The sequence below is a fragment of the Ambystoma mexicanum genome, chromosome 2q, assembly GCF_040938575.1.
Source record: "Ambystoma mexicanum isolate Mex_15411 chromosome 2q, UKY_AmexF1_1, whole genome shotgun sequence".
NCBI lineage: Eukaryota > Metazoa > Chordata > Amphibia > Caudata > Ambystomatidae > Ambystoma > Ambystoma mexicanum.
Window position 1 is genome coordinate 1,174,756,560 of NC_090924.1, and position 25,435 is coordinate 1,174,781,994.

A 25,435-nucleotide genomic window follows, 5' to 3' on the forward strand; every position below is an offset into this window, starting at 1 on the left:
TATTGGATTCTCAGCACCTTCCCCTTCCACTTGTATATGCAAGTGGGTTTCTTAGCACTTTGCCTTCTCTTCCACCTACAAAATGCATATGTGGTCCTCAGTGCTTTGGCTTTCTCCTATGTCTACAAATGCACTTTGGTCTGACCCACACCTAATAAAACATGTGGGGTTCTTAGTTCTTTGGCCTTCTCCTATGCCTAGTAAATGCATGTTGGGTTCTCAGAGTGTCAGCCTTCATGTAGGTCTAGTAAATTTCTGTGGGTTACCCAGTGCTGGGCTATCTCCTCCACCTACAAAATGCATGTTGGATTCTCAGTGTTTTAGTTTTCTCCTATGCTTGGTAAATGCATTTGTGGTCCTCATTGCTATACATTTTCCTCTGCCTACAAAATGCATGTGGGGATCCCAGTGCTTTGGCCTTTTTCTATGCCTTCTTCTATGTCTAGTAGATACATGTGGGATTTTCAGTACTTGGGCCTTCCTCCACATCTAGTACAGGTAAATGGTGGTTCTCAGTGCTTTGGCTTTCTCCTCTATTTAGGAAATGCATGTGGGGGCCTTCTACATCCACACAACTGAAGAGGGATATCATTCTCTTCCATCCACAATTCACACATGCAATTGGCTTGTACTGCCCTCATTCTACTCCCCCACAAACAAATAATTTGTACCTGACCCCCACCCATTCAAAACATTCCAGCCTAACTCTACCTAGGCCCTTCTATCAATTTATATTTACTCTAGCCTAACTATTTTACAAATCCCTTCCTTACCAAGCCTGAGCCAATCGGGATTCTTCAAATGCCATACATCGACTAACCAAATTTTCCTCTCACTATATGCAGATGCAAGGTAGATCCCAGTAGAGCTTCATATCTGAAACCTCTGGAAAATGTGCAAAGTTCAACCTGGACAAAACCGATTGAAATTCTATGGGTTTCAGTTTTGCCTGAAGAATCCTGCTCATGCTTAGCTGTAATTCAAAGCAGTTTACAAGAAATTACCAATCACCCAATTGATCATCCATATCTCCTAATCAAATTCTAAACCATTGGAATAATGTCTGTATGAAAAACCATGTTGCTCTTTGCTGGGCATCTGTTTTTTTTCTAGAGATGACATTAACCTTTTGTATATGATTATAGCAACTGAAAATTGTCTTTGCAGCATTTCTGTACATATCATCATTGAGGATCTGATTATTTTCATCAAGCAGATGTAGAATGTGACAATGCACCTGGTTCTCTGAATGTACTTTGACTGCTTAATGTGGAGTTTTCCCCCTTTCTTGTCACGTTATCATTATAATGCTCTTCTCTATAGATCACTGCCTACAACAGACGTACATTTGAAACAGCGAGGCACAATCTCATCATTAACATCATGTACGCAGAAGGTATGTTTGTTTGACTTGATTTGATGTACTTATGTTGCGCTCTCTGCAAACTTAAGTAATTCTAGGTACTCACATGTTTGGAAAGGATAACATGCATACAATTCAAATGGATACTGATTAGCCTAGTTAAATAAGGTCTTCACAGCTTTCCACAAGGCCATCATTTAGATAAAGAACAAGTTTGAAGGGGACAATTATTCCACAGGCGACATTAGTGGCAGAGTGGAATACCTTTCATCAAGCGTTTCAGTTGACAGGTGGTCCCACCCCTTTCCCATGCCCCTGAACCCCTATAAATGTGATTGCACCCCAAAAAATGTAATTACCCTCAACATTTGGTATATATATCTGTTATAAGATTCATAGGAACCCCAATATGGGGTATAACTAGATGTTGTATTGAATCCCTATAAATTTGATTGCAACCAAAAAATTGTTATATTAATTTTATATACATTTGATAAGAAATGTAATGGAATCGAATATAAATTGGTTTATGTCTGTGGGCGGTTCTAAGGCTTGACGTGTTAGGCAGGGCCTCACAGCACGTATATATAGCTATTCTATGCCTCAAAAAAAGTACACTGTTCAGACTTTTGGGGAATTCAGCGTCATGTCAAGGAAACTGTAATTATGAACCGCTACAGTTATTACGAGGAGAAAACAGCCCATGGCAGCTCTGGAGATTCCAATGACAGTTACACGCCTTACTATCTTATGAGTGAATACAGCAGTTTTGATACATTGGAGCATTCTCAGGATTTGATGGTGGACCGTGAACCTGGGGAGTTCTTTGAGAACATGGCTATACTTTCAGTCAGCAGTCAACCGCCGCTCACCGTGACTGGGGCGGTCTGCTGGAGATGTCATTAAAAACACCCAGACAAGTGCAGCCGAAAAAACAGCTAAATTGGAAATGGCTGTCACTGCTAATGCTGTGGTTCTGGAGCAACCCGAGGGGCAGGGGGCTAGACCCTGTTCGATTATGTTCATGCAAAATGGAGCCTGAAGACAGTGGATACGAGTCCATGGTCATGCAGAATGATGCAGTTATGGTGACGGAGAGTGACCCCGACCCGCTGAACCTTTAGGAAAAAGGGGGATCGTTGAGCCTGGATATCGGATGGCATGTCGAATTGTGGGTATATTTCTAAAGCAAATGTTTGTATTTTGTAGGGGTGTGAGAGCTAGCAGGTGTTTAAACCATGTGTTTCTCTTTTTGTCTGCAGCCTCTAGCTGATAAAAAGGACAGAATTTAGGTCAGCCAAGCTGTAGCCGACAATGTCAATATTCATTGTGGTTGCTGTTCAAATCACATTTAAAACCTAGGGGGCCATGATAATATCCTATGTAAGGAATCTATCTTGCAAATGGACAACACTAGTGTTGAAGACGATCTGAACACAGCAATTGGGACCTCAGTTGATATCTTGGCCGTTTAGGGCTTCACAGCTATTTTGGTATAAACGTGTTTAAAACAACACTTTCACAGATGGTGCTCCAGGCATAAAATTGACGATCCGCAACAGGGTGCTCATGAATGTTTGGAAATATTCTATACAGATAAATTGCTACGTAAAATATGTTACATGTTGAGCCCTAAACCCTTTGTAAAAATGATGCATCGTATGCAGCCGTTAACCCAGCTAATGGTTCAGAAAGGGGCAGAACAATGTGTGTCTAAAATGTGGGCTATACAAGTGGCGGATAAACCCCTATTGAAAATGAAGCAGTTTAGACGGGGGGGGGGGCTGCTGTGTGTTAGCAACATAATTGAAAAAACGTTTTGCAAGTGTGAGGATAAAGTATATGGAAACCAATACAGCAGAGCAATGTGCCTCTATGACAGTGACACAAAAGGTAACATTTGTAACCCGTTTGATGAAGTTTTTGATGGGGTTGGAGAAACTTCAACTTTCCCCTATAGCTAGGATGGGAGTAGTCTTGATCATTAAATAATAAATAAAACAGTCCTACTTGAGTCCGTCAAAACAAAATGGCCTATACTAACAAAACCTAATGCCTGCCTTATCGGTTGTACAAAAAGTGTGAAGAGGAGAATATGTATGCAAACGAAAGTCAGTGTTGAAATATAAAGAATAAAGGTGGCTGAGTCAGCTCTCCTCGTAAGGCAATTCAAAAGTTCACATCAGCCCCCCTCTGTCGGGCTCAGAGCTCTCAAAGCAAAACACTTGCAGGGTTTCCCTTCCCCAAGCTTAACTCGCATCCTTTAGGGGTTCTCTTCCCCTTACTTATCACACTTTCGGTATCCCTCAGTCGGGCTCTAACCTTTTCCTTGATCTCGAAGAATTTCGAATGTGTGTGGCTTTTTTCTTTAGACCTCTGCAGGACCACTTTGACTTTCCCTTTTAAATCACACTCTTGCGTTATTTGCCCCAGTGCCTCTTGGTCTGGGTAGTTTGATGTCAAAAGCACCAAAGCTCAACATTCACCTTTTACTTTCCCCTTCTCTCTGGGTTAATTTTGATCACTTCGCTTTTACAGTTCATTCACTTTATCACTACAAACATTTAACCTTTCACAGAGACTTTCGAGTGGGCTACTTCCTTTTGCTGGACCACTCCGTTACTCAGTATCGATGGTTTCACAGCTATCGGTAATTCAAAGTTCATTCACAGGTCTGCCTTTCTTCGTGTCTCATCTACACACGTGCAGCCTTCAATTTGTATGATGTATTGTTGCCACTTCAATCTTTCCTTAACACACACCGGTCTTTCATGTTGCTTGCCAACTCACTGGCTGTGTGCGTTTCTTTCTTGTCTTTGCAGTTTTTCACAAGTCAAGATTAATACCAACGACTTGGCCTTACCTCCCCAACTCTGCCGTTCAACCGGGAGGGTCGCTGGCATCCTTGGAACACAATGCAGCCTTCTTGTTTGGGGTTTGTCCTTCTCCAAGTATCTTTTGCGACCTTTCAGAGGCAACTACCTCCTGCATAGAACTCCGAGGGTTCTCTACCCTTTGCTCTCGTCCCTTGGCCCGTTGCTCTGTTCCAGTAGGTTCGCCTTGCACTGAAAGTTCTGCTCCCACTCTTTTTCTACCTTGCTCAGAGTAATGTCTCTATGTTCCACCTTTTATCCGTGTGAGGATAGCTAATTGGTATCAGATGAATGCACTTAAAGTCAAGTGCCTGATTAGCGGGACATGTCCAATGCGCTATGTAAGGGTTAGCCTCTTTACTCTCAGTCACCCTCTTCCTCTGGCCAGTGTTTGTGTAGAAAATGGGGCTTGGGAGTTGAGACATCGAAGAATCCTATGAAATAGGATGGGTAATGTGTACAGGAAGGGGGGAATACCGCGTCTCACCATTGGTTGCTTCATCCCGACTCCCTGAAGAACCCTCACCCTCTCACACTGGTCCACCCCCAGGAACTGGATCCAAAAGGGATGGCCGTGCCCTGGCGACCTGGATGACAAGTCCCCGGGGACTAGCGGGTGGGACACCCTTTGGTTTCTCACATGCCCCATAAACTGACCTATGAAGATTGAGAGTGAAGATAATTTACATGTATTTACGCTTATTTGCAGGAAATAAAAAATGAACACCTGTTGCAAAGCTGTCAATTTAATGTGAAACCCCCCAGTGGATGTATACAGATATTAATGTTGGCTTTGACTAAAGAGCATCTAGGCAGTATATCACCAAGGATGTTGTGTTATCTGCAAACAACACAGTGGACATACAAACGTGAATGTAACAATGTTCTATGTAACACAAACATAAGTTCCAGCAGACAATGCACAGCTACTGGCAAAATCGCTAGAAGTGGAGTTTTGTTGGTTTAAGAACACCTGTGGGACTTTCATTGAAGCTGGCAGTGTATGACGTTTGAAAGTGGTTTTCGATCACCGCGCGGCATTGTGTGCACCGGGGATTTGGTCGCGGTTTTCCCTAAGCCGCATTGATACTTCGGGTGTATTCTGGAAATACGTTTTAAGTGAATTAAAGACCTTGGCACTTGGGCCTATTTTGTGAGGACCCGTGCTTTTACCATAAGGAGTTTTCAGCTGTTGGAATACATTTGGCCTGTTTTCCTTTTGGGAGTGTGTTTTTCTACCCAATATCCATCCAAATAGGATTAATCAAAATGCGGATGAATTAACGGCTGTAGATGTTATTGTGTACTTGGGTACTTTGAAGCTTTGGAATACGAGGATTTCAAGATTGCATTTAGGATCAAGTTAAGATCTACGCCTACCAGGACTGGAAGGGACGATTTTTTGTAAATACTGTGAAGAGCTACCCCTGATGAATGTCGACACATAGGAGTCAACAGACAGAAACATGTTGGGTTATATCTAAAATGCAACAAATCAATTTTGCATGTGTCATTTTGTATGTTAAACGTTGTTTTTGATGTAAATTGGTTGTTTTTTTTCATTTTTCATTTGTGTATTGTATGTAATCGTCCTGCTAAGAAACCTTGTTTTAGGGTTTCTCTTATGCCTGTGTATTTTTTACCACAGTCTTTTAAGAGAATGAAGTCTTTTTATATAATAAAAATAATGTGCTAATGAATTAATTTAGATGTGGTACACCACTTTTTTTCGTTAAATATTAATCATTTCTGTTTTCCTTTATATACTAAAAAACTTTGTGGAGACAGTAGGGTTGTGCAACAGACCCTTATGTGGGGATGATTTGCTTTGTTTTGACCTCATATGTGCTACTAGTGTATAACGTGCATCATCATTTTCTAGCTTTTAAAGAAAATTGGTTGTTTGATTGAGAGATTTATGAAATTCTGTCAGCCACAGCTATAAAGTGAATGCTTGCTTATTGACGCAGTGAGCAGCTGGGTGTGCATCAAGTAATTGTGCATACTCCAGAATTTGTAGCCTGATTGATAGCTGTACAGCATCTTACAACCCCCGATATGCACAGTAAATAAAATTGGAATAATAAATGATTTAGTAAATGTTAATAAAAATCATTGTTTGCAAAACGTAGTTGCATCTTTATTTCCAACGGCTATGGGCTGAAGATGTACCATGTAAAGATGTCCCAAATATATTACGATGAAGGGGGTGTTGGTAGCTATGGAGGTGTTGAAGGGTTCTATCGTATGCTGAGAAATTATGGTGAGAATGTGTCAATTTGCACAGTCAAGACCTGGCTTTCAGATCAGGAGTCCTATGCACTACACAAGCAGACCTGAAAAAAGAAATTCAACACTTAATGAATGTGGTATCTGATATCGATCAACAATGGCAAAGTGATCTTATGGATATGAGTGAGTTCCAGGGAGACAATGATTGCTTCCGCTATATTCTAGCCATCATTGAAGTCTTATGAAAATACGCCTATCCTGAGGCTTTAAAAAACAAGACAGGGCCCTGTTCAGCAACAGCTTTTAAATGCATATATTACAGTGGACAAGTACTCGCTGAACTACAGACAGATGCCGATAAGGAGTTTCTAAAAAAACGCTACAGAGCTATAAAACAACTCAAATTGTATCACTTCATAACACACTCCGAAGTTAAAGCCTTTCTTTTAGAACAATGTATACAAACTTTTAAAACACAGATCTGGCATTTCTTCACAGCTAAAGACACTTGTAGATATGGGGACGTGCTACCCGCATTTACAAATGTGCATAACAACACATATCATAGATCTATTAAAACTACCCCGTAGCTGTAACATCCCAGAATTCCTTGGAGATTGTGGTGAGGTGGAGTAAGGAGTCAGCAAAACATGTTTCAACAAGTTTTATTCCTTAGAAATAAAGAAAAGGTACTACCTCTCGCTATCTCTGAAGGGTTGTCCCTACCTAAAAAAATGTTAACCAGGCGTTCATCATCAGGATATTTGTCCAAATGATAAATATCCGTCCTCTGTCCAAAAACCTACTCTAACCCTACCACTAATTTATAAAAAGGGTTCAGCGTCCAAATGAAAATAGTACCAGGAGAATGACTCCCTTCTCCGGGTGAATTGACTCAGTCTTTATCTCTTTTCCAATTTTTCGCATTAGCATCTGATTCAACAAAGAGAGTATAGTCAGGGGGATGGCTCCCTTCGCCTGACCCACCTCGCACAGCCTTAAGGGCTGTCTGGGGATATTCTATAGCAGTAGTCCTCAAAAGACTCTTCACTTCTTCCCAAGGGCTTCTGAAAGCTTGATTTACAATTCCAGAAAATCTTCTCTGACGTTATAAAGATTATTTTCAGATAGCTCTTGTTGTGTAGGGTCCTCTTTAATCTTAACTAGATCACCACTGTGATGAGGGAGTAGCCTCCCAATTCCAAATTGACTCTTGGGTCACTGAATATCACTACTTTGAGGAGGGAGATTACTCCAAAGGCTTCCTTGACTCTCGATTCTCTGAATATTACTACTGTGATGAAGGAGATTACTCCCGATGCACTCTTGACTGTTGGTTCTCTGAATATCACTATTGTGACAAAGGAGATTACTCCCAAGGATTTCTTAGTTCTTGTTTCTCTGGGTATCACTACTGTGATGATGGAGATTACTCCTGAGGCTTCCTTGACTCTTGATTCTCTGGAGTCACTACTATGATGAGTGAGATTACTCCAGAGGCTAACTTGGTTCCCAATTCTCTGGGTGCCACTACCATGACAAAGTAGATTACATCTGTGGATTTCTTGGTTCTTGATTCTCTGGGTGTCACCACTATGATGAGGGAGATTACCCCTGAGACTATCCTGATTCTTGAGCTGCCCTGACCCCCTACAGGGACTCCTTCTATTCCTGTCACCTGTTGTATTTCGGGACAGCGTCTCTGATTCTTCCTGGGGTGCTGAGCTGACTCGCGTTGCTTCAGCACTTTTCCGTTTCCTTTACTCTGCTCACTGTTTCATCCTTGTGGCTCTGTGGAGACTTGAGCCACACGTATCTGGTACAGTTGTAAGACCACGTACTCCACCTCGCTGAGGTCACGCCACCACTAGCTTGTTCTCTGCTCTTCTCCACTGGTCGGGAGCCTGTCCTCCACCGTACAGCTCTGCTGACCATTCCTGGATGTCCCCGCCACCAGGGATCAGCGTGCTGGCAGCTTTGTGTACTCAGGTTCGAACTTTCCGGGTTGGGCTGGCTTCACGCTGGCTGCTCTCTCCATTTGCCAGTCCTTTCTTTCTCTTTATTTCCTGAGGCTGGATCCTCGCCAGCGTAAATTCAGAGTCCTTCTTTACTGTTGTTGCTGTAATCTTTATGCCTCCTTGGGGCCAACTCTTCTCAGCGGTATAGTCAGGCAACCTGTTTTTATTATGTGAGCTTCTTTGGCTCTTCTTCATCTGAGTTATATTAAATGATGAGTCAAAGACTGAAGAGACATTACCATAACAGGCAGTTGTATTATCATGGATTTCTGACAGGGACTTGGTCCCAAGGGAAAAGGGGTCTCTCCCCGTGAGGTCCCGCTTCCCACCACCCCTAAGGGGACCACTGGGTAGCGGCCTCACACGGAAGGGCTCCTCCCTGGGGAGAAGTAACGAGATCCCGTGAATCATCACCAGGCCTGGAAAAAAACTGTATGGCAAAAGACTGTTTGAAAAAGAGACACAGATGCCCCTTAAAAAGGGTGATCATGTGCGGATCTCGAAACTCAAGGCTTTCTTTACAAAGGGGTATGAGCAGAACTACACCAATGAGATCTTTATATATACAAAGACTAATTGATTACTTTGGGGAAGCCGTTTTTTATAGGTAGCAGAACCAGAAGTCATCAAAGACCAACACTGAGTTTACAGAATACAATAAGTTATTACTAGTAAAGGCTATGGAGCTAAGAAGAAATATCTAGTCAAGTGGTTGGGGTGGCCTGTCAAATTCAACAGTTGGGTGGACGCCAGTTCTCTAGAGTCCACAGGTATATAGCTGGAAAATCATCGACTCTTGCACCTTTTTACATTATGATTCCCGGCAACACCTCCGCAGATACATTCCCAGAAAACAAAATATCTAACCTGACCATGAAGCTGGCCAAACCCGTAAATTGGGAAAGAACAGTGGACTGTGCCACTCACAGAAGTTCAATACATCCATTTGTGGGATACTTTAGGCAGTGGTGAAGCCATGCTCATCATAAAATGAACAAACCCGCCAAGGCTTTCATTGGGATCACCCAGATAAGCATATCAAACATACCAAAGTATGATGATACATAGTTACATCCAGATCTGCACCAGAGGAATGTTTTTCTACGGGGACCGGACGCATCTGTCAGGTATTCAACAATAGGGAGAGTGTGTAACATATTGGAAACTATGCAAAACATTGCATGTGTAGAACCGTGGCACAATATATAGTACATATAGACCTCCAGGGGGCGCAGAAGCCCGGCTGCCTGATCCATCGTCTCTTCACTTCAGGCTGAATCAAATCTTGTGATTCTAATATTTACTTCAATTTCTTAGCTCTGCTTATCCGATCCTGACTCTCTAGCCTGGGAGCACCTACAGTTCAGATCTCATCCTGAATCGCTTCTTCCTTCTACCACATCTCATCTCCGTGGCCTCCATCCACTTTCTTAGCCATTGGAATCTTCCCGCTCTCCTCTGCGAGTGGAAGCTCTAGATCTCATAACCCCCACAGCCTTCTTCACTACCGGGGTCTTCCTGTCACCTCCTGCCTGTTTCGGCGTCGGCTACCTGCCTATCCCACACCTCCCACTCAGTCGCAGTGCCTGTGAAATCTGCTCCGGTCCGTTTGCCAACTAGACCCTGCACAGCGTTCCACTCAACTGTGCTTCTGGCATCTGGAGAGGTGTGGCGGATACTGCGACCATACTGTGGGTAACTGACTGGTGTACGCGCAGGTTTTGAGGGACACTTCATCTGCAACCGTCGGACTGAGGGTGTGAACGTTGTGCCCTATGCAAAGCCTCCCCCATGGTGCCACTTCAGTACGGATCACAGCACCATTCGATTCTGACACTCTGCGGCTGCACGTCTGCTGTTACCGACTGCAACGGTGTTCATCTCTTGTGGCTGCACTAAGCCATGCGGTGCCCTGCTGCCACGTCTTGCCGCACTGCCCGATCCCTTGCTCCCAGGTGCTTCTCAAGCACCGAAGCAGGCTGGAGATCGACCTGCTGCCGTGGTCGCACTGAGGTAGGAACCTTACTCCTATCATAATACGGATACTCCCCTGCGGCGCCTTGCTGCAACAGATTGCTGTATCTGTTGATCTTCCCCCCCAGGAGGCTGCCTATGTGCCGGCTCAGGTCTCATGTCCCAGATCTCTGCTGCTGCACCGCCTGCCGTGGCTGCCCCTGCCTGACTAGCCTCTAGGCCTTCCCTCCATCTGCCTGCTTCACCTCACTTAGTCTGTTCCTGCCTGTGCTGAGTGAGCCCATCTGTGTGGAGTGGGGCTGCTCCCTGCCTGTGCCGACGCAGGTCTCCCCCGCCCCCTGCTCAGCTGGGTCCGCTGTCCTCATGCCCAGTGATATCACCTCATAACCGGTGGCTGCTGGTGCAGTGTCCACGCCCTCTCTGCTCCTGATCCTCCATTGCCATCTGTCTTCCTCCATCGTGCCCTGCCTGCAGCAACCCGACCCCTACTCTGGTGGTCCCCACTCCTCCTCTCCATGGCCCCATCCTTACCACCCTGGAACCTGCTGCACTTACTCAACTGCCTGTGGACCTCTGCTGCCTGTCTGTGGAACCTGCTGAACACACTCAACTGTCTGTCGACCCCACTCCTCGTCTTCAGGGACTCATTCTTCCTGCCACTGAACCTGCTGCACTCACTTAACTGTCCTTGGACGCTCTGCTGCTGCAACTTCTCACTCCTCCCACCCATGAACTCATCCATCCCATCCTAATAGCCTCTTACTCTCTGGACGCTTTGCTGCTGACGCTACCTACTCCTCCCATTCAGAGTCTCACCCACCCCATCCTAACAGTCTCATACCCTCTTCACCACCCTTGTACCACCTGTGCTCACTGGACTGCCTGCGGAAGCTCTGCTGCTGAGGCTACACACCCCTCCTCTTCAGGGCTTCTACCATCCTTGCCCTGTTAGCCTCTCCCTTTCCGCACCAGAACCTGCTCTGGAATCTGCTCTCTACATTGTCTGTGGACATTGTACTGCTGAGGACTTAACTCCCTTTCTTGTCATGCGCTCTGTCTGTCTCTCCCCTCCTCGATCACCCTCCTATTCCCTCCTCATCCTTCTTTTCCTTTTCCTCCCTCTCATTCTCATATCCATCCCCACGACTTGCTTCCCCCTGTCCACCCCTTCCCCCTCACACTCTCCCTCTTCGTCCTAATCTAATCTACCCGCCTACTGTCAAGCCCTCCAATATCATCAACATTGCCCTCTGGAATGCCATATCCATCTGCAATAAATCTGCTGCGGCACTTGACTTGTTCTTCCCACTCAACCTTCACTTCCTTTGCATCACTGAAACCTGGATCCCCCCTTCAATTCCACTGTTCCCGCTTTTCTCACCACCCCCTCTTCTGCCTTCTCTCATGTCTCACGCCCCTCTGGTCACTGGGGTGGTCTCGGTCTCATCTACCACCCTAAATGTCTTTCATATCCCCCAACCCTATCTCTCCCTACCTTCTCTTCCTTCGAATATCTCTTCAAATCCTTCACTTACCCTCATGCAATCTCCTTCTTAATTATTTACCGACCTCCTGGCCCCCTCTCTTCCTTTTACGAGGACCTGGATCAACTCCTCTCTCTTATCTCCCCATCCCCAACTCCTCTCTCAGTTCTCTGTGATTTCAACCTTCCCCTCTCCAACTCGTCTCAATCTTCCCCTCTCCTCTCCATACTATACTCCTATCTCCTCTCTCCCCAATCTACTCCTCCTACCCACTCCTCTGGCTCCACTCTAGATCTCATCTTTATCTCAACCTACTCCTCATTACCTGTATCTTCTCTTCCCAACTATCTCTCTGACCTTGCCTTGCTCTCCTTCTCCCTTACTCCTCCCTCCTCCTTATCCTCCTCCTCCCCCTTCCCACCCTCCTTCTCTCGTTGCGATCTCCACAACTTTAACCCTTCCCGCTTCTTCAACTCCTGCTCTTCTTCCCTCCCCCTTCTCTCTGACTTCTCTTCTCTCTCAGCCAACGATGCCCTCTCCTCTCTGTCCTCCTATATTTCCTCCAGTCTCGACCAACTCTACCCTCTTACTTCCTTCCACCCTTCTCACAAACCTTCCCAACCCTGGATTCCCCTCAACCTCTGTCCATGCGTCGTCTCCTCCGTCGCCTTGAACGACGCTGGCTCAAATCCCCTTCCCTGACTAATCAATCCTCCTATTTTTCATATCACTCTCTCTATGACTCTTGTCTCAAATCAGCCAACCACTCCTACTACTCTAACCTTCTCCACTCACAAGCCTCACACCCCCACCGAATTTTCCAAACCCTCTCTCACCTTCTTTCCCCTCCTACTCCTGATCCCTCTGCCAACTCTTCCCTCTCTCCTTATGACTTTGCCCACTTCTTCTAATCCAAAATTCGCTCTCTACGCCAAAACATCCTCACCTCACCTTGCTACCCCCCTCTTCCCTCCTGCTTCTCCCCCACCTCCGCCAGCATGTCTACCTTTTCTCCTATCACCCCTTCCTGTGTCTCCCTTCTTCTGTCCAAAACTCACCCTACTGCTGCCCCCTCTGATCCCCTTCCTACCTCCCTTATTCCTAAAATCTACCCCCTCCTCATTCCCTACCTAACTACTTTCTTCAACATCTGTCTCTCCACTGCCACCTTTCCCTCAGCTTTCAAACACGCTACCATCATTCCCATCCTGAAGAAACCTTCTGCTATCCGCTTCTTGCTTCCAACTTTCGACCAATCTCGCTTCTCCCCTTCCTCTCTAAATTCCTTGAGCGCCTAGCCTACTCTCAACTCTCAGCTTTTGTATCCACTCACTCTCTCCTCCCCGCCACCCAATCTGGCTTCTGCCCTAAACACTCCACTGAGACTGCTCTCACTTACGTGCTCAATTCCCTCCTCACTGCTCGCTACGCTAAGCAATCCTCAATTCTCATCCTCGTTGACCTGTCTGCCGCCATTTGATACCGTAGATCACCCCTTACTTATCAGTACTCTGTCCTCACCTGGCTCTTCTCTTACCTCTCCAATCATTTCTTTGCTGTCTCCTGGGGCAGATGCACCTCCTCCAACTTCCCCTTGGACTACGGTGTCCCCCACGGCTCTGTACTCGGTCCTTTTCTTTTCTCCCTCTATACCTCCCTTCTCACCCCCGTTATCTCTTCTTTCGGCATCTCTCACTATTTCTACGCTGATGACACCCAACTCTTTCTCTCCTCTTCTCTCACTCTTGACCTCCACCTCACCCTATCTTCCTGCTTTACAGCCATCAAAAACTGGATGTCATCACACTTTCTTTCCCTCAACACTGGCAAGACGGAAGTCTTCTTCTTTCATTCTAACACGCTTTCCTCTACCCCCCATCCCTTCATCCACTTCCAACCTCCCCATCTCCACCCATGGTCGCAATCTTGGCCTCCACCTCAACCTTCTCCAACCATATCTCTCTTACCTCTCGTGCCTGTCGACACCATCTCTTCAACCTCCGGAAGATCCGCTCCTCCCTCACCTTCCATGCTTCTAAACTCCTAATCTCCTCCCTCATCTTCTGTCTCTTCTACTGCTCTTCTCTCCTCTTTTGACTCCCTGTCTCTCACCTGGCCCCCCTCAAATCCATCTACCACTACTCTATCCATACTCTGTCTCCTCTGTCCTCGCGACTCTATTTCTTCATCACTCTCTCACCTTGGCTATTTCAATTCCTCTGTCTGGTCTTCAAATCTCTCAATGACCACGCCCCCCCCTATCTCTCTTCTATCCTCTCATTTTACACTCCCTCCCATTCTCTCTGCTCAGCTGACCTCTTCTTACTGACTGTACCCCCGTCCCCATGCGCCTCCTCATGCTTCTCTTCCTTTCAGCTCTTAACCCCCCTACATTGGAACTCCTTACCTCTCTCTATCCGCTCCATCCCCACCTACTCCTCCTTCCGCACCTCCTTGAAAGCCCTTCTCCACTCCCCCCCTGATTTTCCTTCCCTACCATCTCTCGTCCCCAGGTCCCCTGTCCCCTTCCTATTCCCTTTCAACCCTCCCTTCACCTTCCTTCTCTCACCCACTTGAATTCGAATCAGATTTCTGATAATCATTCCTTCCTACCTTGACCACCTCCTCTCCCTTCCTCCTCACCCTTTCCTCTTCTCCTCCATCTATGTAAATTCTTCTAAATATTGTCTCACCGGTTTGTTTCATGATTGTATATTTGCTTCTTTCATTACTGTACCTTGTTGTTATATTGTAAAGCGTTTTGGATTAAAGCACTATATAAACCTAATAAACATAAACATAACATAAACAATACCCTGGCTGATATTAGCAGGGTTTTTACAGTGTACTGATTTACAGTGGTAGTGTGGAGTATCAAAGGGTGGAGAATAGCTATGCACCATTACTCAGAACTGTGGAGATTAAAGCAAACAACAGTGATATCTGAACATTCAATACAGCAAACCCGATTACGTCCATGTGTGTAAAAACCATTTCGACACCATCAACATACAGATTAGAGACTATCAAGGACAGTTTGTATAATTTAAATATGAAAGAATCTGGCTTTGGCTGCACTTCACACTACTCTGGCTGAATGACTAATAAAACAGTGTTAGAATGGCAGTGATGAAGAGCTATAGGGACCTCAGGGCTTATATGGAATATTACAGGATCCAGGCCGGGTACGGCTATCAGCCATATTTTAGTGGGATCCCGGTAATGTATGGAGAGGGGCTCAGCAGTATCTTTAGAAGTCTTTTCAGACATACAATGCCCTTTCTATGCCACGGCTTGGAATGACTGGAACCACACGTGAAAACAGCTGCCACCAATGTTGCAAAAGATGTCATGGGAGTGTGACAACAGCAGTTGCCAATCGTCTCGCCAAACAGAAAAAGGAGGGACAGGACAGATCAGGCTTTATTTATAGACATCATAGGAGTGCTGAGAGAAAAAGGTCCACATCTCTTCTACGCGGCCCTCCGAAACTCGGCCAATAAAAAAAGCTTGAGGGCCTGAGGCAATCACCCGAGTAATAAGAAGAAGCGCGTTGGCCCTAGAAGACACAAGAGTGAAGAAAAATGGGCTTCTTACACGGATCCTCCGGGGAGTGTGTGAAATCAGAGCTTAATCTCTTCAGAGTATCACCTACCCAAACCAGCATCAAGAACAGTTTTTTCATAGAATTGTCACCTCTGGCGGCATCATCGCCGCTAGTCTCCATAGACCTCTTTGTATCTGAATCGACCAACATGTATCTGGATTTGAACGACACACTGCTGCATCTAACTTGTAAAATAACAAATGTCGACGGCACTAACATTGTGGCTGGAGCATGCGTGGCCGCCATTGCATATCCCATAGTCACAATGTTCAAGCAAGTGGACATAACACTTAGCGATCAAATGATAACACAGAGTGATAAAATGTATGCCTACAGGGCCTATACAGAGAGCATATTTAATTATCGCCATAATGCCTTTGAAAACCAGTTTTTGTCCGCTGTCTTCTACCGAGACACTGAAGGGCAGTTTGAAACCACGACTCTGGATGGTGAGAACACAGTCCCCATGAAGGGAGCCTGCCACACCATGCTCAGTAGAACATTCGATTTACTAGGACGTCTAGGTTCTGACCTTTTCTTCCAGGATAAACTGTTAATCAACAACATTGACTTTAAATGGAAACTATCCAGAAATGTGGACGATTTCTGTCTCATCAGTGGGAATGCCGAACCATATAAGCTATTCATTATGTCGGCTAGTTTATTTGTTATACATGTGAGCGTCTCCCCAACCATTAGACTAGCATATGCAGAAGCGTTGCAAATATCTAATGTGAAGTAGCCAATTGAGATGGTAGCCCTCAAAGTCTTCAGCATTCCTACCGGTAGCTTGGGTACCAGTAAAGACAACCTGTTCCTGGGGCATCTCCCAAAAATAATCATTATGGGGATTGTTGAAACAGTGTCGCTCACAGGCACATACGCACAATATCCCTTTCAACTTCAAGCACTGTAACATGAACTATGAAGCGTTGCATAATGATCCTCTATCAGGGATTAATGATCTTTAAAAATCATTCCAGTGTAACCTGGCGGTAGCACAATTTCATTTTCATTCAATATCAGAGGAGGCCTTGAAGAAAGTTATTGAACAGCTCAAGGCAACTGCTGTAGAGGTGATGCATGTTCTTCCTTGATTATAAAAACATGCCCTCCCTCACTGGTAAAAGCAATTTGTACATTTGTGAACACCTCATTGAAGGAAGGCAAGGTGTCAGATGACCTCAAAATGGTGTCCCCCATTTTGAAGAAACTGGGGCTCTCTAGGAATAACTCCTTGAATTATCGCCCCATATCTAACACCATCAATCTGGATTCAGAAAAAAATGTGGTACAGAGACATCACTCCTTGAGTTCAAGCCCCGATTAAGGGATTGGGTTGACAAGGGCTCACTCTCTCTGTTAATATCTCTGGACAAATCAGCTGCGTTCGATTTGATCAAACAGTCTATCCTTACCTCTAGACTGGAGGAGGTTGCCAATTTCTCCCCCATGGCCGTGTCTTGGATTTTTTCCTTTTTGGAGAATAGATATAGTAGAGTTTGCTCAGAGGATGCCGAGGCCTCTCCTATTCCTGTTCTCTTTGGCGTGCCACAGGGGGCGAGTACATCCCTGTGTCTGTACACCTTATTCATGGCTCCTTTTTTTTCTATGTTAGAGTTAGAAGGAGTCATGTTCTCGAACTATGCCGACTACATTCAATGTGCCGTCCCTCTATCGGGTTGTCATGCGCGGGATGAACTGAAAATAAATAGAGTATTTAATCTTATAGAGAAGTGGATGCTTGAAAATAACCTTGCATTGAACAAGGGGAAGACGGAACTGATGATTGTAGGCAGCTCAGCCTCCCTTTGTAAACTGGACCAGGCTTACAGTTCGTTTAGGCTTGGGGACATTAATATCACTCCCCTCCCTAAAATAAAGATTCTGGGTGTGATCCTTGACCAGTCACTCTCCATTAGACCCCATGTAACCGGTGTGGTCTCTGCCTCAGTTTACTACGTCAAACTGCTCATCTAAGGACCCTTATTACTGAGGCAAGTGCGTAAACGATCGCCAGAGCTATAATAGAGGCTAAGATCGATTACTGCTGTAGTCTTATGGTCGGCCTCTGTAAGTGGGTTGTTTACAGGCTCCTGATAGTTCAAAACTGGGCTGTTAGAATTGTGATTGGTCTGTCTTGCCAAAACCACGTTTCGGATGCTAGGCACTCCCTCCACTGGCTACCAATAGAGGCTCGGGTCAAGTTCAGGGTACTGGTCATAACATTTAAGTGTAGACTCGGCCAGATGCTGCCTTACTTGCAGAAACATATCATTGACAAAGGTCTTGTAGTCAGAACTATCTGTTCCTTCCTCAGTGTAGAATATCGAAAGAAGAGAACGGTACATTTTTCTTGGTCCCTAAGCTCTGGAACCAGATCCCGGCTACAATAAGAATCCAAAGCTCTCTGCAAATTTTCAAGAAGGACCTGAAAACAATACTATTCTCATAAACCTGTCCTGGGCATTCCCCAACTGTTTTACCATAGACTTATCTGCAAATAAGTCTATTTTTTTTTGCTTTTCTATGTGGTCTGTTTAATTGTCTGCACCTTCATGCCTCAGGGTCCATAGCGCGCATTATAAATAATGTAATGTAATGTAATGATGGCGTCTTGAACCCCGCCAAAGCATGCGCCTAACATTTGACTGCCGAACATAATCAGGGAGTACATGGGGCTGGTGACTATTACAGGGAAGCACATGCGTGATGCAGCGGTTGCATTCCCATGCAATGACTATCCCCATGACACACGCTACTGGCCTTCTATCTAAGACCCGACAAACGCATCATTAGGACATTTCAACCTATTGAGGCATGGGAACCTATGAGCTGACATAAAGTTTGAAGGAAACCTAGCCTCTATGCACTTGTTTCTAATGTGGAGCGTTTTTACAGCGCTATCAAGATCAACGCTCAGCGCAACATACTCTTTGATATTTTATGGAGAGTATACATATAAAAAGATTCCTGCGTAACCAAAGATATGACCGGAAAACAATTCACAGTGTGTATGCCAGTGACACATACATCGCGCGACTATCCTGAACCCGTCCGGTTAGCCTGGTGGTGAACACCGATCTGCAGGCGCGGGGTAGGACCCATTGCATAGCTCTGTGGTTGGAGGGGGATACGCTAACTGTGTTTGACAGCTTGGCACACTTCCCGCAACACCCCATATAGGCCAGTGTTTTAACGGATTACGTGAAAGGCATTCCAAAGTATTTACTTTTTGTCACTGTGCCGGTCCAAGACTCTAAAGCTATTACATGCGGACAACACTGTATATTTCTTATCAATCAAATACCGGAATGGCGAACACTGTTGGCTGTTTTGAAAATGTGCACAACCAATCGCAAGCAAAATGATCAAACAGTGACGACATTCATTAATAATAAGACATTTCACAACGTGTATAGATCTCGCAGACTTTGTACCCTGTGTCAGCAATGCAGATGTGTATGTTCTATCCAGTGTTACCTTATGAATACAATAACTGTTTAAGAATCAACAACTGTCGTGTGTTATTATACATAAATATGACAACGTAATAAACCAGTCCATTTTATTAATTGTAAAAATATTTATTTATGAAAAGACATTTAATACAGAAATGAGAAAAGGCATTGGTTATACGTGTTCAATCATAATACAGAAAAAAAAACAAATGTATACTAGTATAAGCAATTTAATACAGAAAGGAAAGAAATACATCAATCATTTTAAAATATACACAAACAACGGGTCATTCGCACTAATCAGACAATCAACTTGGGGGTGCACGTCCCCTGGACACCTAGGCACTTCAGAGATATAAATGGGTGAATCAACATAGTTTCATGAAGAGGTGGGTAAAGAGGTGTTAAAGCCTCAGGTATGCCACCGTCCTTCAGGACTGGCCAGTCAGCATCTGTTTATAGGGGGTGTTTGTCTGACTGTATTTACAGGACTGCGTTGTTGGTGTGGGGTAATGGGGAGAGCAGTTTTTAACCTCTTCAGAAGGCCTCATTGGGTAGCATTACCTACAATGGATTTGGGATATTTAAATCAGTAATCGCCGTCATGAACTTGTTCCAGCCGCTGGGGGCATTTTTTATAGAAGTTGGCTGTCAACTTGTGATACCCCGCACTGGAGCCACTTACAGCCCTGCCTCTGTAGATAGATTCACATCTATTTGTCCACTCCGCCGCATTCATTTGAAGCTCCATTTATGTAGCAGTAGTTCCGCATTAGGTTTATAGCACTGGCTAAGTGTATTCACCGCATCAGCCACAAAAGGGTCTACTATCTGTGGAGCCTTCACACTGCTAGATTCATTGGGCAGCATGTATGATGTCAGGTATTATTTCTGCATCCCTGTGCTTAGCGTGGTTTAAGTATTTATGCAGAATATCTGCGTATAAGACCGCTTTATCATGCACTGTCAAATCAGGTCTGTTTTAAACATCCTTCATTTCCGAGTCAAACCTTCAAGGGTTTGGGGGATGCCAGACTTCCTTACTGGTGTTTGTCCACCAAATACATTTTTTGAGTGTACTTCATCACTGACCCCTGAAAAATCTGGTGATTAGCTGTATGGCTATGCCTATGAGAGATCCTATGAATTCACCGGCCTGAGCAACCACCTTTCTTTCAGCTCGTATGGATACCCGCTTATTGACCAGTTTCTTGACGCCTTTTTTTTTTCAACACACTTACTTGGCGGTGTTTTATGGGGATGTGTTCCTTTAAAGTGATCTGGGCAATCTCCGAAATAACGGCTACCAGATCGTCAGACGTTATAACTAGAATGGCCTTGAATTGCTGGGGGGGTGGCATATACAAGCATTTTGAGAAGCGCAATGTTTTGGCATATGCGTGTCGACATGTTGAAAGCACATGCAGCTACTGATACGGTATTGCAGTTAAGGATGTTTTAGATGCCTTTTTAGGTGTGTAAACTGCAGACAGACCCGGTGGGAATCTATCGGTGTGTAATCTATAATCCTCTAGAGTGTTTTTAAATCAACCAGCAGATACCTGTAGGGCTTAATGGTCACGTCTTCAAATGCCTCCATGAAGCAATGCACTTTGGACGGATACAGCTGATCAGCTTTCACGACCAGTTGCTGTTTATCCCGGGGATTTTTTGTTTTGTAAACATATTTTATTGGCATTTCACTTATACAACCATAACAATCAAAACCCAGCCCTCACTTCCCCGACTCCCTCTAACTCCTTCTGCACCTCCCTTTCGCCACCATTCAGCGGGTTCATGCCCTGCTCCATTGGGCTTCCGCCCTTCACATTATGTCCAGTATGCATACGTTTTGCAAACATCATTGCTTCATGTAGTGCCCTTGGAGAAAGTCCAGGACTTAACCCCAATCCTGCCTAAATCTACCTGCATCACCTTGCAGTCTGTAAGTTACCCATTCCATCGCCAGGATCCCCCACAGTTTATGAAGCCATTCTATCCAAGTCGGGGTATTTCTCTGTTTCCACCGCTTGGTCAGTACTAACCCGGCTGCAATCAGCATGACCATAAAGACCTTGCAGTGCGGTTTCGAGGGGAGCGAAAACTCCGGGTCAATCAGGCCACACATCCATTCCCTAGGGGTGAAAGTCAAAGGGCAAGGGACCATCAGCTGTATTTGGGCCCCCAACTCCTTCCACAACTCCCACAGACACAGTCAATCCCACCATATGTGTCTCCAGTCCCCCTTCCTGGCGCACGCCCTCAAATATTCCTGTGAAACCTTAGGAAACATCCCATGCAGCTTCCCGGGGTGTAATGCTATTGCGCCATGACCAAGGAGTTCCTGCCACCGCTCTATCCATTCTCGTCCAAGGTTTTGTCATGTCCCCCGAGAGCCATTCTCTGACTACACGCAGCTGAGCTGCCTCGTAGTATTTAAGAAAATTTGGGAGGCCCATCCATCCTTTATGCATAAGCGCCATCATCGTCCCAAGGTCACCCTTGGTTGTTTATTTTGCCAAATAAATTGTGACACCGTCCTATGGAGTTTGTTAAAAAAGTGCCGCAGGACCTCCACACAGGGAGTGCCTGAAAGTGTTACAGGACCCATAGAAGTGTCACCATCTTTATCGTGGCGATCCTACCCAACCACGAGATGCGAAGGGGAGTCCATTTCCTCAAATCCGCCTTTGCCTGGGCTAGGAGCGCGGGGTAATTCTCTCTATTCAGTTTAGGCATTGAATCAGCTATATTTACCCCTAGATACTTTGCACTATCGCTAGCGACTGCGAATTGGGGAAACGTTGGGTAAAGTTGCTAGTTGCTCCTCGGGTAGACCTAGACTGAGAAGTTCTGATTTTGCCATATTTATTATAAGCACTGCTATCTGTTCCATCAAGGCAAGCTTGTTTATGAGGATTGGTATCAACGTTACTACCTGGTCAGGGAGAACATAATATCATCCGCGAACGGCGCAATTTTATGGTCCTCCCCCCTGAATGGAATGCCATGAATAAGAGGATTTTTACGAATTGCGGACAGGAACGGTTCCAGATATACTGCATATAAAAGGGGGGACAGTATACACCCTTGCCTAGTACCCTTGTGATCCTGACCTTCCGAGATAACTGGGAGTTGATTGAAAGGCGCCTTGAGGGGTTACGATAATTTGCCTGTACCATGCGTAAACATTTTGAAACTAACCCCATATGTTCCATGGTCACACAGGGGAAGGACCATTCTACCCGGTCAAAGGCCTTCTCGGTGTTGAGCAATATTAGTGCTGAGGGGACTCACTGGACTGTAGTCTTTTCAAACAAATGTATGATACATCTTGTATTGTCCCACGTCTCTCGCCCCTTGATAAATCCTGATTGGTCCATCCCGGTCAACGTCAGGAGCAAGGGCTTTAGCCTCGCCGCCAGGACCCCCATATATATTTTTGCGTTCATTTTCAGCAAAGCGCTTGGGCGCTATGATCCACAATTGGACGGGTCCTTGTTGGGTTCCTCGAGCACTACTACTTTGGCTTCCCCTATGGTTTTGGTTCCCCTCCCCTCCTTACCCATTGAGTTAAAAAGTGTCGTGAAGCGTGGACTCAGCTTCCTACTATATATTTTGTCAAAGTTTGCCGGGTATCCATCTGGCCCCGCAACCTTATTATTTGGTAGGACCTTGATTACCGCCTCAACCTCCTCTTCCCGTATATCCTCCTCTAGGTGATCCCTGTCCATAGGTGAGAGTTTGGACAGGGGTACTTGCCTGAGCTATTGTCCGGTCGCCACTGGAAATGGACTATCAGAGCTGTATAAGGAGCTGTAGAATTATGCAAAGACATCCGCTATCGCCTCTAGTCATCAACATCACCCCATCCGGTCACCTGATACATAAAATTGCTCGGTTGGCCGCTTTTCTTCTCATTTGTCTCGCTCGTAATCTGTCCACCTTATTGGCCTGTATATAATATCTCTGCTTCATCCCCAACAAGGCTCTTTCTGCCTTCACAGTATGCAAGAGGTCTATCTGGTCTCTGATCTCTTTCTGCTTATTATATAGCGCCATTTTCCTATTCTCTGCCGCCCTCGCTATGGTCTGCATCACCTTGCTATGTTTCTAGTCCCTGCTTCAGTTTCTGGGCTGGGCTCTCGAAGTTATAAGCTCCCCCCGCATTACTGCCTTAAAGGCATCCCACAGTACTTCTTGTGTCATCCCCTGCATGGTATTTGTTTCAAAATAGTCATCTATTTTATTGCCCAGCTCCTCCATCATTACTACGTCATGAATTACTTAATGAGGGAAGGTCCGCGACCATAGCCCTCTGCGTGGCCCTCATCCTCGGATCACTGGTGCATGATCTGAAATAGCTGTTGCTCCCAGTTCTACATCTTCCACTAACCCCACCACACTACCCGAGACCCAGACGTAATCTATTTTAGAGAGCGTTTGGTAGACATGAGAAAAGCAAGTAAACCCCTGCTCTTTCTCCTTTTTGATCCGCCAAACCTCACAGATCACCAGGTCCTCAAAGCCCTCCCATAAAGCTCTAGAAGGAGCTTGGTGCACTGGCCCTGGCCCCTGCGCTTCTGTCTTGCGTTGGATCCCACGCTATGTTGAGGTCCCCTGCTAATATTATCTCACCCACTGAAAACCTTTCTAGTTAGGCCACCACGTCTCTCAGGAACCCGTCCTGGCCCGCATTTGGGGCATACATCGCCGCTAAGGTCAGCATTCTATGCCCCACCTGCACTTGTAAAAAAAGGTACCTGCCCTGTACATCTGCTTTGATCTGAATTATTTGTGCTTTGAGTGACTCTTTGCGCCCTATTAACAAACCCTGCCATTTTCCCCTCTGCACTAGAAGAGTTGTGAATACTGTCTGAACTTAATGTTGGCTTTGTCCATTTTCTGTATGTGTTTTTCCTGCAGCATTACTACATCCTCAGAGTAGTGCCTGATTTGCATCCTCACCTTCATACGCTTTCCTGGGATGTTTAGTCCCCTGACATTGTGCGATAGCATCTTAAGTGCCATTCCCTCTGATTCTCTGTTCCCTATGATGCCAGCTCTTTCGCCAGTGTAGGCAGTGTGCTTCTGTGGCGCGGTGGAATGCCCTCACCCCCAACTCCACAACCCCAACTTTCCTCTCCCAATCCCTTCTACTCCTTCTACCCCAAATAACTCTCACCCTAAAACTCACCCCCTCTGCTCCTGTGCCCCTCCCTTCACCAGGTCTGGAACAGGGAAGTTAGAGCACACCCAGGGTCAACGCTTGCAGCCCCGAACCAAGTTTAACTGTGGGACACCAAAATCCCTAAGGATTTCCTTACCTCCACCCATGATCCAAGATCTCTCCTCCAGCATCCTCCCTGTCCAGGCCCGCCAATGCACTTCCTCCCTCCCCCCTGCCACCAGCTCACTGGACTGTCACCCCCATACCTCATTTGCTTTCCTCCTGCGGGCTAATCGCGTTTCACTCCCTCCACCTCCCTGAATCGCAGTCCTTTCAGGCGGGCTCCCCTAACACTCTACTTCCCCTGCACCATATACCAGTCCCATTGTCTCATTCCCCCTGAGGGGGGCACCCCCATCTCCGGTCATGCCCACCTCCCTTTTCTTCCAGGCGGAAGAGTAAATGCCTCTCCGCGGCTGTCATTGTATAATGTTGGGACCCATCCAGGGTGAACAGCAGTCCAAAAGGAAAAGTCCACTTGTACGGAATTTGCTTGTCCTTGAGCGCCCTGGTCACCAAACCCATGTCTCTGCATTTCTGGAGAGTCAGCATCGCTAGATCAGCTGAGACAGTTCAGGTAATTGTCATTGTCCTCTCAATTGGCACAGTTGGGACTGGCTTCTACGTGTGGCAGGTCAGGGACCTTGCTGTTTCGATCTCTCTCTATTTCCTAGTAGTTCGTGCATCACCCACCACATTTGGGCGTCCTGATCGGTAAATGTGGTCTCTATATGAAAATAATAAAATAACCAAATTGAAAATTCTTTCTTTCTGCTTTTTGCTTGTACTAGAAGAAGAGCGCTCAAGTCGTGAAAATTGTGTTTTTGAAACATGTTGTTATTCCTATTAATGCTAATATTATTCTATTTCTTCTTCATACCTAGATTTCCCATTGCCCTACCAAGCAGAGTTCTTCATAAAAAACATGAATGTAGAAGAAATGTTGGCAAGTGAGTTTCTTGGAAATTTTCTTGGGGCTGTAAAGAATGTGTGGCAACCAGAGCGCCTGAATGCTATAAACATAACCTCAGCGCTGGACCGGGGAGGCAGAGTTCCACTTCCCATCAACGACATGAAAGAAGGGTAAGTACCTTTTCCCAACTCCAAAAGGTACCTGCTAAGCTATTGGTAAAGCATTGTCGAAAGAAAATGTAGGCCCCAAGGAACCATTGATATGGGGCACATTGTAAAAT

At 45.5% G+C, this 25,435-nt stretch overlaps 1 protein-coding gene across 6 annotated transcripts in view; it reads left to right on the forward strand.

Moving 5' to 3' along the window:
• The window catches only part of SGCE (sarcoglycan epsilon), a 449,332-nt gene that overhangs the window by 286,288 nt on the left and 137,609 nt on the right, over positions 1-25,435 (forward strand). For all 6 annotated transcript variants that reach the window (XM_069648569.1, XM_069648566.1, XM_069648564.1 and 3 more), the window contains exons 4-5: positions 1,324-1,396; positions 25,127-25,325. In XM_069648569.1, the coding sequence (XP_069504670.1) occupies positions 1,324-1,396; positions 25,127-25,325 (272 nt within the window). The remainder of the gene's footprint in view (positions 1-1,323; positions 1,397-25,126; positions 25,326-25,435) is intronic.